Genomic DNA, 14,719 nt, shown 5'->3' with positions numbered 1-14,719 from the left:
TTAGCCCTACAAACATCCCCCTGTTGCAAATTAATCATGTGTGAATAGATCAGACCATGAATTGTTGTTGAAATGAAACGTTAAAGTCATTTTCTCAGGAGTGCGCATTGTCACTGGATTTTATATTTATTTTCCAAAAGAATATCTGGTTGGGTCTTAATTTTTCTCCCATCGTTGCTGAAACCCGCAATGTTCCCTCCATCGCTCTGACAGCTGGTGTTGCTCACATGTGAGCAGACTGCTGAACTCCCAGCTCTGAGTCACTTCAGCCTGCGGTACGTGGCATGTCAGGATATGAAGCCATCAGGCGCTGAGTGGACCATTTTCCATGGTGCTTCTCTTGGCGGGATGGAGACATGGAAGGAGTAGCTTGTGGTGACAGCATGAGTGAACCAGAACCTGCCTGTGGCCAACACCTAGCAAAGAAGTAATAACAAATAGAACTAACTGGCTAGATTTGCAAAGGCTTTGTGGTGTAATTGCATACACAACCCCTTGGCTGGGCCAGCTCACAGGTGGGCTGAAAGGAAAGAGATTCTGATCACTAAGCACAAAGAGCAAATCTGTGAAAAGGTGGCTTCCATACTATTATGGGTTGGCTGTGACCTCAGCCCTTCATTGAATAGAGTGGTAAAAGACAATGAAGTTACCTGTAGCTGAAACAGTAACAACCGCCACCGCATACACGGGCCCATGTCACCACCCACAGCAAGGCACTTCGGCAAAGGGGGTTCACTGGCTATTGTTTTGTGAAGGCGCGTGTGTCTGAGAAAGCATCAGAAAGACCAGAGAAGCTGAGAGATAAGGGGCAGAAAAGCCAAGAGCAGTCACACTGGGAGTGTGGCACTGTAAAAAGCCGGGAGAGCGCTTTTGGGCAGAGTGTTGTCTGAAAGAGGCTGGGAGCGATGAGCAAAGACATGACCTCCTGTTGCTTGATTCCTGCTGGGTTCAAAGAAACAGGACTTTGAATCAGGTGCTTCTTTTGATGCAAACCTGTTTCTTTACAAAGGCTGTGCAGTCATAATTTCTAACTGGATCAACCCACAGGACCCCAACATTTTTGGGTATCCACTTGAGTCAAAAGGGGTAACTTTATAGTAGAATTAAAACAATAATTAGCAATCCAATCAGAAGCTGCCATCTTGATAGCACATTGGTGCAGGGATGATTTGGAGACTGCAGGTCCCTTTCAACGTGTGACTAAGCAGGAGGCTTCCAAAATCCTCATTCCATTGCTTCTCTGGAGTCCTTGGAGCAGCTCTAGCTAGCCCCTCCCCCTTCATTCATTTTAAACTTAAAAGAAATTAAACATCTTTAAAAGGAAAACAAAGGATCCCAGTGTATCCTTCCAGCTCCCAGAGCAGCCTGGGCTGGTTTAAGCATCTTGCATTGTGTCTGATGGTGCCCTGTATTTGCCCTTTTCAGATCTGGGACACCGCGGGGCAGGAGAGGTTCCGCAGCGTCACTCACGCCTATTACCGAGATGCCCATGGTAAGAGCTTCTCTGCGCTCCCTTTTTCTAGGGGGGCCAAATAGAGTTTAAAGGGACAGTGTTAAGGGCTCCCGGGATCATGGATCCACACAGAGCGTCATGCTCCTTGCGGGTCCCTGTTACTGCTGTTTGAGTTTGTTCTCCTTGCTCAGGCTGGGCAGAAAGTCTAGTCAGCTCTGTGTTAGCGTCACTTTCCTCTCCTGGTTTCTTTGCCCCAGCCTGCTGCTGGTGTGTCTGGTGCACAGCTAAGGTGACCAGATAGCAAGTGTGAAAAACTGGGAACAGGGGATAGGGGGGGTAATCGACACCTATATAAGACAAAACCCCAAATATCAGGACTGTCCCTATAAAACCAGGACATCTGGTCATCCTGGGCACAGCATGGCAGGAAGGGAGTCCATCATTTTAAAAAAAAAAATCTCCCAGGAAGATTTAAAATGATCTCCTCTATATTATCGAGCTCCTCAGTAACTGAGCAAATGTCACCCCTCCCACACCACACTATTTTACGGAGCTGTTATTGAAAGAAGACACTGTTAGCACCTGAAAACACCCTTCATTCCTAGCATTAGTACCAGAAATGCAGGTGATTTTTAAATGGAAAGAATTTTAAAAGATGAAATTGATTCATTTTCGGCCTCATCCTGCCTCTGTTGGAGTCAGCGAGGAAATCTACGGTGTGGGCTCAAGCCCTGGCTGCCCTTCTCTGGGGCAAGGAACATAGACTGGTTAGTTTCACATTTAAGATCCTCTGCTGATGGAAATTGGCAAGGTTCTGTTGAAGGCTGTCAGGGGGAACTGACCCTTTAAGGGAGCTGGGCTCATTCTCACCTGTGCCAGGTTTAGCTTGCTCCTCATGTGAATGGAATGATTGGTCCTTGGAAAGACTCCAGTGCAGCCCCCATGCAAGATTTTGTCTTTCACGCTCAGAACCCACCCTTTGCCAATGGGGGTCTGGCCCAACCCGAGTGGGTGTTTAACAGCTGTGGGCAGGGCTGGTGGAACAATTGTAGAGTTGGGGTGCTGAAAGCCATTGAACAGAACAGTAAACCCCATATATGAGGGAAGCCAGGCATTCAGCTGCTGTTATTCCTTCAAGCCACCCCCCTAGATCCTGCCTGTAGGTCTCAGAAGCCAGATCTCCTACCATTCTGTAGTGACGAAATCTCTGCGGTAACAAACGGCCAATAGGGACAGAGCTGGAAGGAGCTCTAATGATTTGGTACGCTCTCCCTTTGAGTTTCCTCTGCCAGAGCATCCGCACCCCTCAGTTAAGCCATCTCCAGGCCAACCTCTTCTCTTCCGGTTCTGCCCAGGGAGCTCCAGTCAAAGTGAACGGAAGTGCCATAGATCTGTCAAGAGAAGATGAGACACTGGTGGGTCCCACCTGGGAAATGATTACTGAACAGCAGGTTCTTGTAGCTCCAAGTGAAATGAGCTGTAATAATGACAGACATTTATGCAGCTCCTTTCCTTGAGGATGACCCAAGAGTGCTTGACAAACGGTATATGCAGGAATCTTCGGGGAGGCTGGGGAGAATGCAGCTGTTGCTCAAAATTTCAGGGAGGAAATGAAGGAGAATCCCAGGTCTTTGCAGAGGGATCTAAGACAGGAAAATGGAATCACCCAAGTGGGAATTTGGGCAGTACCCTGGGCTCTCTTGTCAGAGGATGTCTAAAAAAAAAATCGTATTTTTCACATACACCATCTCAGGCAGAATATTGGTTTGAAATTTTTCAGTGTTTCACAGGAAAATTTCAAAATGAAACAACTTTTGTCATTAAGAAATTCTGAAAAAATTGAAAATTTGACGTTTTCCTTTTTCTTCCCAGTTCTTGTTTTCTTCGGTTGCCAGTGAATGCAATACAGGGAATGATGCGTAGTATTTTCTTCACCCCTTTTTCCTTTTCTTTTCTTTTTCTTTTTCCACTCTGTAACATTTCCAAAGATGGAGAAATCTTTGAAAAATCTGACTGAAAAATGGGAAACAGGAGGGGAGGAGGAAAGCCCTAGCTATCGCCAGCACTCATTGTATCACACTGAAAGGTGAAAAACCAAAAAACGGAGAGGAGAAAACAAAAGCCTAAAACTTCCAAAGTTTTTGTTTTTTAAAAAAAATTCAATTCCAAACTATGTTTAATTTCAAAGTTTCCCTTTGAAATCTCTCTCTCTCTCTCTCTCTCCCTCTCTCTCAAAAAAAAGGCTGATTTTTTTCAATGAACCCCCATTTTTCCATGGGAAAACTTTGACCATCTCTAACCACAAATAGTTAAGCCCTGAGCTGTGTGCAAAAGGTAAGACCGAGCCCCCAAGAGTGCTCTGCTGGGGCAACGGCTCAGTACCAACTTGGGGCAAAGATTCATAGGTTCTAAAGCCAGAAGGGACCATTATGATCCTCTAATCTGACCTCCTGGGTAACACAGGCCAGAGAACTGCCCCAAAATAATTCCTACAGCAAATCTGTTCGAAAACTCCAATCTCGGTTTCAAAATTGTTGGTGATCAAGACTCCACCATGACCTTGGGTAAATTGTTCCAGTGGTTAATTACTCTCACTGTTAAAAATTTAGGCCTTATTTCCAGTCTGAATTTGTGTATCTTCAGCTTGCAGTCTTTAGATCATGTCTTTTCACTGCTAGACTGCAGAGCCCATTATTAAATGTGTGTTCCCTGTGTAGGTATTTATAGACTGTGATCAAATCACCCCTTAACCTTCTCTTTGTTAAACTAGATCAATTGAGCCCCTGGAGTCTATCACTATAAGACATGTTTTCTAATTATTCTCATGACTCTTCTCTGAACCCTCTCCAGTTCATCGATCTCCTTCTTGAATTGTGGGCACCAGAACTGGACAGAGTATTCCAGCAGCAGTCGCACCAGTGCCAAATGCAGAAGCAAAATAACCTCTCTGCTCCTACTCGAGATTCCCACGTTCGCTCTTTTGGCCACAACATCGCACTGGCGACCCTTGTTCAGCTGATTCTCCACCACAACCCACAAATCTTTTATTTACTGAGCCACCAACACCATTTCTTACGGTTCCTGCTATTTTCCTTGCGGGTCTTCCGCCCACATTCTGAACATGGCTGACCGCTTGGATTGAGAGAGCAGACAAGTTCACATCCCCAAGCCGGTGTACCTGCAGGCTGTGTGCTTAGTTTATCTCAGTGCCTCTGACTGTTAGGTGATATCTCAGGCGTGCTTTCTTTGGAGGAAAAGCCAGCTGGCTTTAAGTGCATTGATCACAGCAAACTGGAACTCTTCCTTTGCAACCCAGTGATATCTACAGATGCTTTCCTTCTGTGAAATGAAGATTAACCTTCCCCCACTGAGCAACCCGTCTGACTTCTAAACAGTCCACATTTAGTCAGCGCCTTTGTCCTGTTCGACAGAATGAGAGTACTCTCGGGAGATGGTCTCGGGAATTAAGCTTACTCATGTGCAGAGGGCCCCATGCTGGTGAAAGGGCAAGGATCACATGTAGCCAATGGAAGACCTGCAAAAATCACGGTGCATTGCAAGGAACATGCCAAGCTAATATCCCGAGCATCATCCTGGCCTTGGCATATCATGTACCTGTGGTTCTGGTGCTTTGTTGGCATGCGGGTGGTCTTTTCTTGGCAAAACTCCCCATCAGTCTGTCTTGAGTAAGGATTTGGCTTTTGGGTGTCACTATTTCACTGTGAATGATTCTGAGTGCAGCCAGATAGGGGATAATGTTATAGTTGCTTTGTTGTGATGATAGCCAGTGTGTTAGGAGAACCTTTGCTGTTACTTTGTGTGAAATTCGGAATCGTGAGTTAGTGACTTACACGGGTTTTTATTCATTTATTCCAATTTACTGTAACTATTTTATTCTCAGTCACAGAAATAAAGCATAGACTTTTAGAGGAACTGGGATGTAAAGCTTTGGCTCCCTGAGCAGTCTCAAGCCAATATTACATGTACCCATGAACAATGCTGGAGAAAGAACGGCAGCTCACCGTCCTTTCAGAGAATTGATTTCTTTCGTAAGACACGGTGTCCTTTGTACGTCGGGCATGTTGTACTTGGGCACTTTGTAGGTTAGTTTTAGGGGATGCTTCCCAGCAGTTTACCAGCCCTGTAGTCAGTATCTCAACCAAACCCCCTGCACCCAAGCGGTCCTGGACTTTGCTGAAGTTGGGATCTTCATCCAGACTTTGTGGCCCCAGTGTGATTCTAGGCGCACCTATCTGCAGCATCTGTAGATGTGGTAGGGCAGTGGCAGCAAGGGGACGACTGGCTGGCGACTAGCCCTAGAGCTAATGTTCTCGTACATCCCCTTGTTTGGGTGCCAGGGAGGACTGGGGGAATTGGGGGTGGGAGGGGAGTGATGGAGAGACAGGGTTTGAGTTTCACTTTTCAGGGGGCAAGGGGGAGTTTTCTTGTTCCTCTCTGAGAGGGAATGGAGCAGCGCACTGCAATAGAGAACAGGGACAGGGGAGTGTCAGGGCGGGTCCCCCTGCCCCCGGCTGACCGCTGATTTATTTTTTTTATCTGCGAGGCTGATGTTAAAATGCAAAAGCAAGTGGAACTCTGGAGGTTGCATTTTAATTCCATATTCGTTTAAGACAGAATATGTGATTAAGCCAGGCACTCAGAACGCAGTCTGCAGGGAGGGGCGTGGAATTGCCTGAAAGGCCTCGATCCTGCGCCAGACAAAGCTCTCCTACCTGAAATGGGAGTTGGAGCAGGCCTCTAGGGCTTGTGAAGGTTGCTGAATTGAGACCCCTGGTAGCTGAATTCTCTACCTGCAGATGCAGCAGCAATGTAAGACTCCCCCACACTGCACTGCCCTTGTACCCCCATGTGACCCTGGAGGGGGCCCCATCCGAGAGGACAATCTCCATCGCCAAAGTTGGTCCCTGGCACTTCTTGCTGAGTCCCCCTTCAAGGGACCAGTTGTTGCCAATTGTAATATGCAAACATAAGCCACTGAACAGCCATTAGCTAGGGGTGGGTTTTGATCATTCACCACCAACCTGGCCAGGATTCAAACCAGTGTTTAGCCATTAAAGGCTCGCTGTTGCATTCTCATTCTCCCCTGTCATCCAGTCCTTTCTCGTCTTTGGCACACTGAGGTACCAAGCCCCCGGACATATAGCACACCACTCTGACTGGTGCATTGTGCTGGAGCAGGCTTGTCCATTTGGGGTCTCCCCCAGGGGGTAGTAGTAGTTTGGCCTCTGCTATTTTTTCCCTTGTGTTGTGCGTTCTTCCAGTTGTTTCATGTGATACATGAAAGAGGGAGACGGCCCTTCTGCCCCTAGCCTGAGCTGTTCCTGTAAGATTCTCCCTGAGCGACAGAGGAGCATCATGGGAAGAGGTTACCGACCAGGCGAGAGAGGCACTTGCGTAAACCACTGTGATAAAGCACAGGACGCTTGGCTCCTGAATGAGATGCCTGGGAAGTTCCCGTTCTTGCCCTGTGTCATTTACAACTGAATATTACCTATAGAAAGGGCCCGATTTCTCATTCACACGAAGGCCCCTTGGTCCCCGTCGGGCAGTCATGAAGGAGTACACGTGAGAATCAGGCCCAAGGTGTTGTAGACCAGTCTGTGAAGGCGCTATGCAGATGTGTCATCTCTGTTCATCGTCCTTGCCAAGATTTTGGTCATTTCTTTCTGGACTCTGACTTTCCTGGATCGTAGGCACATTCCTGTGCCCAGCACAATGGGGCCTCGGGTGCTACTTTATTGTCAATGACAGTTATCTAAAATTGCCAGTTGCTTTCCCAGTCCCCAGCTGCCTCCTCAACCAGCGAGGGGGGAGCTTGCATACTGCACCTGGGGTGTTAATATCTCCTTAAAAGGACAAGCTGCATCTTCAGTGTCTTCCCCCAGGCAGTGCTGTGGCAGGGAGAGTTCAGAATGCTGCTTGTCCTGGCACTTGCTGCTGGGTGTCCCAGGCTCTCTGGAGACTGGTGCAATTCCCATGCAAGTTTTGCATAGCTGAGAAAGCTCCTACTATGGACTTAAATCTACAGAAAGAAGGCTGTTCTATGGAGGGTGCCTTCATGATTTCCTAACCCATTGTGAGAGATACTAATGATTTCAGTAAAACACATACTACAAGTACAAAGCTTTTGTCTCTTTGCATGAACCTAAGAATGTAAAAATTGCCACACTGGGTCAGATCAGTGGTCCATCTAGCCCAGTGTCCTGTCTTCTGACAGTGGCCAGTGCCAGATGCTTCAGAAGGAATGAACAGAACAGGGCAATTATTGAGCGTCCCATCACCTGTTGTCCAGTCCCATTTTGTGGCAGTTGGAGGTTTAGGGACACCCAGAGCGTCCCTGACCATCTTGGCTAATAGCCATTGTTGGACCTATCCTCCATGAACTTCTCTAATGCTTTTTTGAACCCAGTTATACTTTTGGCCTTTACAACATCTCCTGGCAATGAGTTCCAGATTGACTGTGTGTGGTGTGAGGAAATGCTTCCTTGTGTTTGTTTTAAACCTGCTGCCTTATTTAAGCCTTATTTCATTGGGTGACTCCGGTTCTTGTGTTATGTGAAGGGGTAAATAACACGTCCTTCTCTGTTTTCTCCACGCCGGTGATAATTTACAGACCTCTGTCATATCCCCCCTTAGTTGTTTGTTTTCTAAGATGAAAAGTCCCAGTTTTATTAATCTCTCCTCACATGGAAGCTGTTCCATTCCCCGATCATTTTTGTTGCCATTCTCTTTACTTTTTCCAATTCTAATATATATTTTAGCTGGAGTGACCAAAACTGCCCACAGTATTAAATGCGTGGGCATGCTATGGATTTGTATAGTGGCATTATGATATTTTATGTCTTCTTCTCTCTCCCTTTCTTAATGGTTCCCAACATTCTGGTCGCTCTTTTGACGGTCTGCTCGTTGAACAGATGTTTTCAGAGAGCTAGCCATGATGACTCCAAGGTCTTTGTTGAGTGATAACGGCTAACTATAGACCAATTATTTTGCATGTACAGTTGGGCTTATGTTTTCTACTGTGCATTACTTTGCATTTCTCAGCATTCAGTTTCATCATCCTGAAAACCTCTTGCTGTAAAAGGCAAAACAAACAAACAAAACCCCTGTGACCATTCAGCAAGCAATTCCCTGCATTAACTGTGTCTTTTCCTCTCTCCACAGCTTTGTTACTGCTGTATGATGTTACAAATAGAGCATCGTTTGACAACATCCAAGTAAGTTGGACACGGTCAGGTCCCATGTGGAATGTGATTCGTGTTCGTGAAAAGAGGACCTGTTTTGCATTTGTAATACAGTACAGAAAAACTCAAATGATGGGTGGATTCATGTTTCACTACAAGTATTTCACACATCTGTGTTATGCTCACACACCGGGTGGGGAGTGGGGGAGATGCACAAACACACTTCACTCCTTGCTGTAACGTAGATGAACTGCTCTACGTTACGCTACGCTACAGGAGCCTATGTTTTGTGTTCATGATGGATCTTTCTGATTAGAGCATTTTCAAGTCCACTAAGTTTTTGGCCTCTTATGTGAGAACTGTTTAAAAAGCCCATAAAGCATCCCCCACTATCCCCTGACTGCTGAAACTAGAACTGGTTCCATTTCTTCTGCAGCAGAGTATGACGCTAGGTGGGGAGGGCTCTGAGTTACCACAGAGAATTCTTTCCCAGGTGTGTGTCTGGTGGGTCTTGCCCACATGCTCAGGGTTTAACTGATCACCATATTTGGGGTCAGGAAGGAATTTTCCCCCAGGTCAGATTGGCCGAGACTGTGGGGGATTTTCGCCTTCCTCTGCAGCATGGGGCACAGGTTGCTTGCAAGTTTGAACTAGTGTAAATGACGGATTCTCTGCAACTTGAAATCTTTAAACCATGATTTGAGGATGTCAGTAACTCAGCCAGAGGTTAGGGGCCTATTACAGGAGTGGGTGGGTGAGGTTCTATGACCTGCGATGTGCAGGAGGTCGGACTAGATGATCACAACGGTGCCTTCTGGCCTTAAAGCCTCTGAGTCTCTCCTCCTCATTGGCCAGGCGGGGGAATTTTGGCTTGGTGAAATTGAGACTCTGCTTGGAAGAAGCACTGGGAAGTAGCGACCGTGGTGGCATCTGATTCCTGTCTCTCGCTTCCCTGGCGGGTCGTGTCCTCCATGGTCGGCGGCATTGGATGGACGCTCCAAGCGGGCTGACGGCAAAACAATGTAGAATCCCAACTGGGCAAACTAAGTCTCCCAGGCCTTTCCATTTACAAGCACTGAGTTTAGTGTGTCACATTAAAGGCCAGGAGTATCCAAAGCTCACATAATATTGAGGTGCTTGGCTCCTGGTGATGTTACTATCTTTATCCAATCACCTTGTGCCTCCTGAGATTGTAAGGAGATGACAGAGGATTAAAGTAGGTCTTGCTCTTACCCCTTCCCCATCTTCCCTGCACCAAAAGAGGGCTGCATGCAGCCAAGGGCCCGAGTTGTAGAGTTCTGACTGCAATTCCCCCATCGCGCACAGCAACTACACCGCACCACGTATCTTCTCCTTTACAAAGGCCCATCCAGCCCAGTATCCTGTCTTCCAACAGTGGTCAATGCCAGGTGCCCCAGAGACCATGAACAGAACAGGTCATCATCAAGTGATCCACCTTGCTCAGGGCATATCCTGACATCTCCGGGTTAGGCCCTGTGTGAATTCCAGGCTTGACTTGATGGTGACTCAGTTTGTTTTCCATCATGTAATGAGGCTGAGTGAATGGGCAGCTGGCACCATTTGGGATGAGAGAGCCCTGCTATGTGTCTGTGAGGTTGCCATCTGGTGGCTGCATGAGCATGTATGTATTGGGCCAAAGCATCCCAGCTTGTTGCCAGAATTCCCCACACGAGCATGAGTTTAACCCTGCCTCCATCCCTTCAGTACCAGCAAGGCTCCCCAGACTCCTCTGGCAGGTCCAGGAATATCTTTGCATGCTGTTAAACTGCAGGAGCCGAGCTCTAGCCTTCCCCCCAGGGCCATGCAGCTGGTATGTTCTCTCTCTCCCATTGCTCCTCAGGGATTTCATGCTGCAGAATTTGTCCCTTCTTGGTGCAAGGTCCGTTGCCTGGCCCTTGCCAGGAATGGTGCTATGGTATCCAAGGGTGGTGGCACCAAACCCTGCATTGTGTGGGAGAGGCACCTCTGTTTGGGGCCCTCCTTGCAGAGCACTGTCTTTTGTTTATAGGGACCATCTAGGGTTCAGTCGGGCAAAGGGAATTGTATAGATGGACCCATTGCCAAACCTGAGGCCCAGCCCTGCCCCCTGAGCAGTTGTGCCAGGCTCAGAAGTGCTTCTGCTCGGAGGGAGGCTGGCCAGTGGGGACCCTGCCCCGAGATATTCTGAGGTGCCTGTGTGTCTCTACAGCTCTATCCTGCTCCCCGCATCTGCACAACACAGCCAGGACCCATGGTTCTGTGCCCAGTGAGCATCTGCTGAAACCAGGGCCGGCGTTAGACTCGCTGGGGCCCAGAGTAGAAAGCTGAAGGCCGAACCCCGCTGCCTGGGGCTGAAGCCCGAGCCCCACAGAGCACCTTAGCTTTGTGGGGCCAATGTGGCATGGGGTCCCGGGCAGTTGCCCTACTTGCTAACCCCTAACGCCGGCGCTGGCTGAAACTGGGCCCACAGGGAGTGGACGCGGCCTGAGTGCTCAGGTAGCCTGGGCACCAGGTGGGTTGGGAGAGGAGGGTGCCATTTCTCCCATCCTGGGCCTACTCCTTGTGGCTGAGCTCTTTGCAGGCCCCTAGAGGGGAGAGGTTCCTAGGATGGCTCTCGGTCACGCAGCTGTACTTGCAAAGCCCCTGGATGCAGGAGGAGGTTTGCAGGAAGGGGGAGTGAGAGGCCCCCAGAAAGTGGCTGTTACCAATCCAGGAAAGTGCCACGTGGTGAGGGCAGCAATTTAGCAGAGAAGTAAATGGAAAGCTAAATAGAGGATCTTTGGGTCTGTAATTCCAGTGGGGCTGGCGGAGTGATTTGCTTTGGAAGTAAGTGTCCTCTCTCCCACTTAGACCTTATGCTGGCTCCATGCTGGGGGAGCCACGACTCGGGTCTGAACGAGCCTTGGGGTTCCTTCCTGGGGAAATGGAAATTGCTCGCTGACAGGGTCACTGCTCGTGCAGAAGCCTCCCTTTGCCGCTTGGGGATCTGGAGATCTGGGCTCTGCCATGGACGCCCTGCAGGGCTGTGAGCAAATCCCACAGGCCAGCCTTCCCCATAGTGTCCTCGAACCCTGGGAGCTTTGGTTTGGGGGGGCGAACTCAGACACCCAGCCCCTGATTTTCACACGGTGCTGAGCATCAGCAGCTCCAGCTGTTGCCAATGGGAGCTGTCCGTAAAGTGTTTTCCACCCGTCTGGCAGAGGGCGAAGCACTTTTGGTCAATGGGAGTGGGTTTATTTAGTAGTTGGTGAACTGGACCGAGCCCTCCAGGCTTCGGCATGTTTGCTGTCTGACTCCCTTCGCTCTTCTGCCAGGGCTCATCCATGCTGCATCTGGTCACAGTCCCAAACTTATGTCTTAAGCAGGTAGCATGAGGCACCTCCAGCCCGCATGATTGTTTCTATACTGCACGGTTCAGACCCGGCTGCAGGAATCGCCCCCGGGGAATCTTGCGCTCTGCATAGCATGGGGCTGGTCACTCTCAGGACATTTTCCTTTGGCGCAAACAGCCTTATTCCCAAGTGGTGCCCATGCTTGACTGAGCCAGTCGTATGCTCCAAAAGCAGCCCTGCCCAGATAAGGAGCCAGGGATCCACCTGCCCTCTGGCATAGCATAGAGTAACACGGAACCTATTGAAATGCAGCCCCTGACCTCAAGTACCTTCTCAAACGTGGCATTCATTTCCCAGCCCTTCGTATCCTCTCCCTCTGCTTTCATCCCCCTTTGGAGTTAGCCTCAAAGTGAAAAGGAGGACTTGTGGCACCTTAGAGACTAACAAATTTATTTGAGCATAAGCTTTCGTGAGCTACAGCTCACTTCATTGGATGCTGTAGCTCACGAAAGCTTATGCTCAAATAAATTTGTTAGTCTCTAAGGTGCCACAAGTCCTCCTTTTCTTTTTGCGAATACAGACTAACACGGCTGCTACTCTGAAAACAGCCTCAAAGTGAGACCTGTAGCATAAGTCAGCCCTTGCCATGTTCTCCCAGCCACCCTACACCAGCTGAGTTCCCCCACCCCTCCCAGTGTTTCCCTGGGATTTCGTCTTCTGGCGTCAGATCAGAAACATGGGCCAGGCAGGCTCCTGCCTCCTGGTTTTCTTCCTGCGGATAATCCTCATTGGGATGTTGATCAAATGCCGGATTCGCAGCCTGACGGGTGGCGTGGATCAGACCCGGAGGAGCAGCTGGTTGCACACACTCAGTGAAGGGCCGACTGCAGCAAAACCCCAAGGGAAGCTTTCCCCCCCCACAGTCTCTTTCTATAATGAGCCACGAAGGGAGTGGGAGTGGAGGGATGGAATAGACCACCCCCTCGGGATTGTGTCCCCCAGTTAGGCCTAATTTTGACACCAATTCTGATTGATTCATTTTTGGCCTCTTTGTTTGGACGAATTCAGTTTTCCTTTCTCGCGTTTCGTGCCTTTTCCCATTGACGTGTGTTGTCGTCGTCGTCGTAGGTTATTGCGACCTTTTATACGGCTTCTTACACTTCCCTTTTCCCAGCTGAGCTCACAAGTGGGGTAAATCTGTCGGCCTTGGCATGACACCAGCCCTGTCATGTTGGAATTGAGGTCCCTTCAGGTCAGCGTCTCACCCTGCCAAACGTATCTCCGGATGCCTGCACGGTAGATGGCACATGTGAAACGAACTGGTGGGGGCTCAGACCCGCTGTTAGCAGGTAGAAGCCTACAGCAGCACCACTTCAACTGGCACTAATTGGTCCCCCTTACCCTCTCCCTGCCCCCATTATGGCCAAGAAGCCAGGAACCGAACAGGCTCTGGAGACTGAGCTCCTGGCTCTGCAGATCAGGTCTGGGCTGGGGACAGAGAAGGAAAAATTGCTCCCTGCTGCTGCCTTTGCTGTACCTGCTGGGTCAGCAAAAGGTTCCCGGCTCCAGGGAGGTCAGTCCCACCCCTTTCCCAGAGCTCCCCTGCGTGCTGATGTCTCTAGCAGGAGCAGGGGGTGATGAGATGAAAGAGGAAAAGAACAGGCAGAGCAGGGTCTAACCAGACCCCACTTAAAGCTTTCCTTGTGGCCTTTCAACTCCAGAGATGAAGAGGTTTCCCCTGCACTTGGCATCTGGAGCCCTGCGCGGCGCACAGAGCACATGGTGTCACTTCAGCCTGTGTCAAAGGGGAGCTGGGGCAGTGCAAGGGCTTGGCCGTTGCTGTGCACTCAAACGAGGGGCAAGGAGGTCTCCAGGTGCAGCAGTCGGACCAGCAGGTCATCCTGCCTCCAGCCCGTTCCCCCGGGGTGCGGGAGCTGCTCTGGGGAGAGAATTCAAAGCTGAGCTCCCTGGTTCAGTTCACAGCCCTGGGCGGTTCCAAGCCAGCCCCATTGGCACACACCCAGCTCACCCCACTGTGCCAGGCTAGCTAGAGAGGCAGGAGTGCTCAGCTGGGCTTTCTGTCTGTCGGATCTTCCCAGCAGGGGATGTGGGACTGAGCGGTGCTGCGTTCTCCCCTGCCATGGGTTCAGTCGCCGTTGCCTGCCATGCTCTCAGAGTCGACCAGATGAGAGAGGGCCTGTGTGCGTCTCTGTCCCCTGGCTTTGCCAGGCTTATCCGCGGGTGGCTCCTTGGGGCATTAAATACCATGGAAAATCTGCAGACACTTGCTCCCCTGGAAGTGGCTCCCTCTGGCACTGCTCCGTGTGCCTGCTCCCTGCTCAGTCCCCACAGCCTGCACCTCGTTAACAGCGAATGGCAGTGGTTTTTAAACATCCCAGGTTCCTGGTCTGTTTGGCACTCTGGGGCTCCTGCTGCAGGTTGAGACTAGCCTGGCTCAGCCCCATATTCATAACTCCTGATGCTGCCCCAGCCCCCTGCTCCACTGCACTGAGTGGCCCCTGGAGCCAGGGCTCATGGGGGTGCTGTGGGTCAGTCATTCCTGTGACTAACGCACACAGATTTCAGGCTTCTTGTCCCTCGTGACCCCCGCTCAGCATGGAACCATGAGGAAAAACAATGCAAGGCAGCCAAATCCATCCCTGGGGGAATTTGGTTGAACCCAGTGGCATTTGTCCGGGAATGGAATTGGCCCAGTTAGTTTAAAAGAC

At 49.7% G+C, this 14,719-nt stretch overlaps 1 protein-coding gene across 2 annotated transcripts in view; it reads left to right on the top strand.

Annotated features, from left to right (window-relative positions):
- The window catches only part of RAB26 (RAB26, member RAS oncogene family), a 219,860-nt gene that overhangs the window by 159,076 nt on the left and 46,065 nt on the right, over positions 1 to 14,719 (top strand). For both annotated transcript variants that reach the window (XM_038417887.2, XM_038417890.2), the window contains exons 4-5: positions 1,426 to 1,492; positions 8,639 to 8,691. In XM_038417887.2, the coding sequence (XP_038273815.1) occupies positions 1,426 to 1,492; positions 8,639 to 8,691 (120 nt within the window). The remainder of the gene's footprint in view (positions 1 to 1,425; positions 1,493 to 8,638; positions 8,692 to 14,719) is intronic.

The sequence above is a fragment of the Dermochelys coriacea genome, chromosome 10 (genome assembly GCF_009764565.3).
Source record: "Dermochelys coriacea isolate rDerCor1 chromosome 10, rDerCor1.pri.v4, whole genome shotgun sequence".
Classification (NCBI taxonomy): domain Eukaryota; kingdom Metazoa; phylum Chordata; order Testudines; family Dermochelyidae; genus Dermochelys; species Dermochelys coriacea.
Note: the sequence above shows the minus strand (reverse complement) of the source record. Positions and strands in the feature narration are given on the sequence as shown.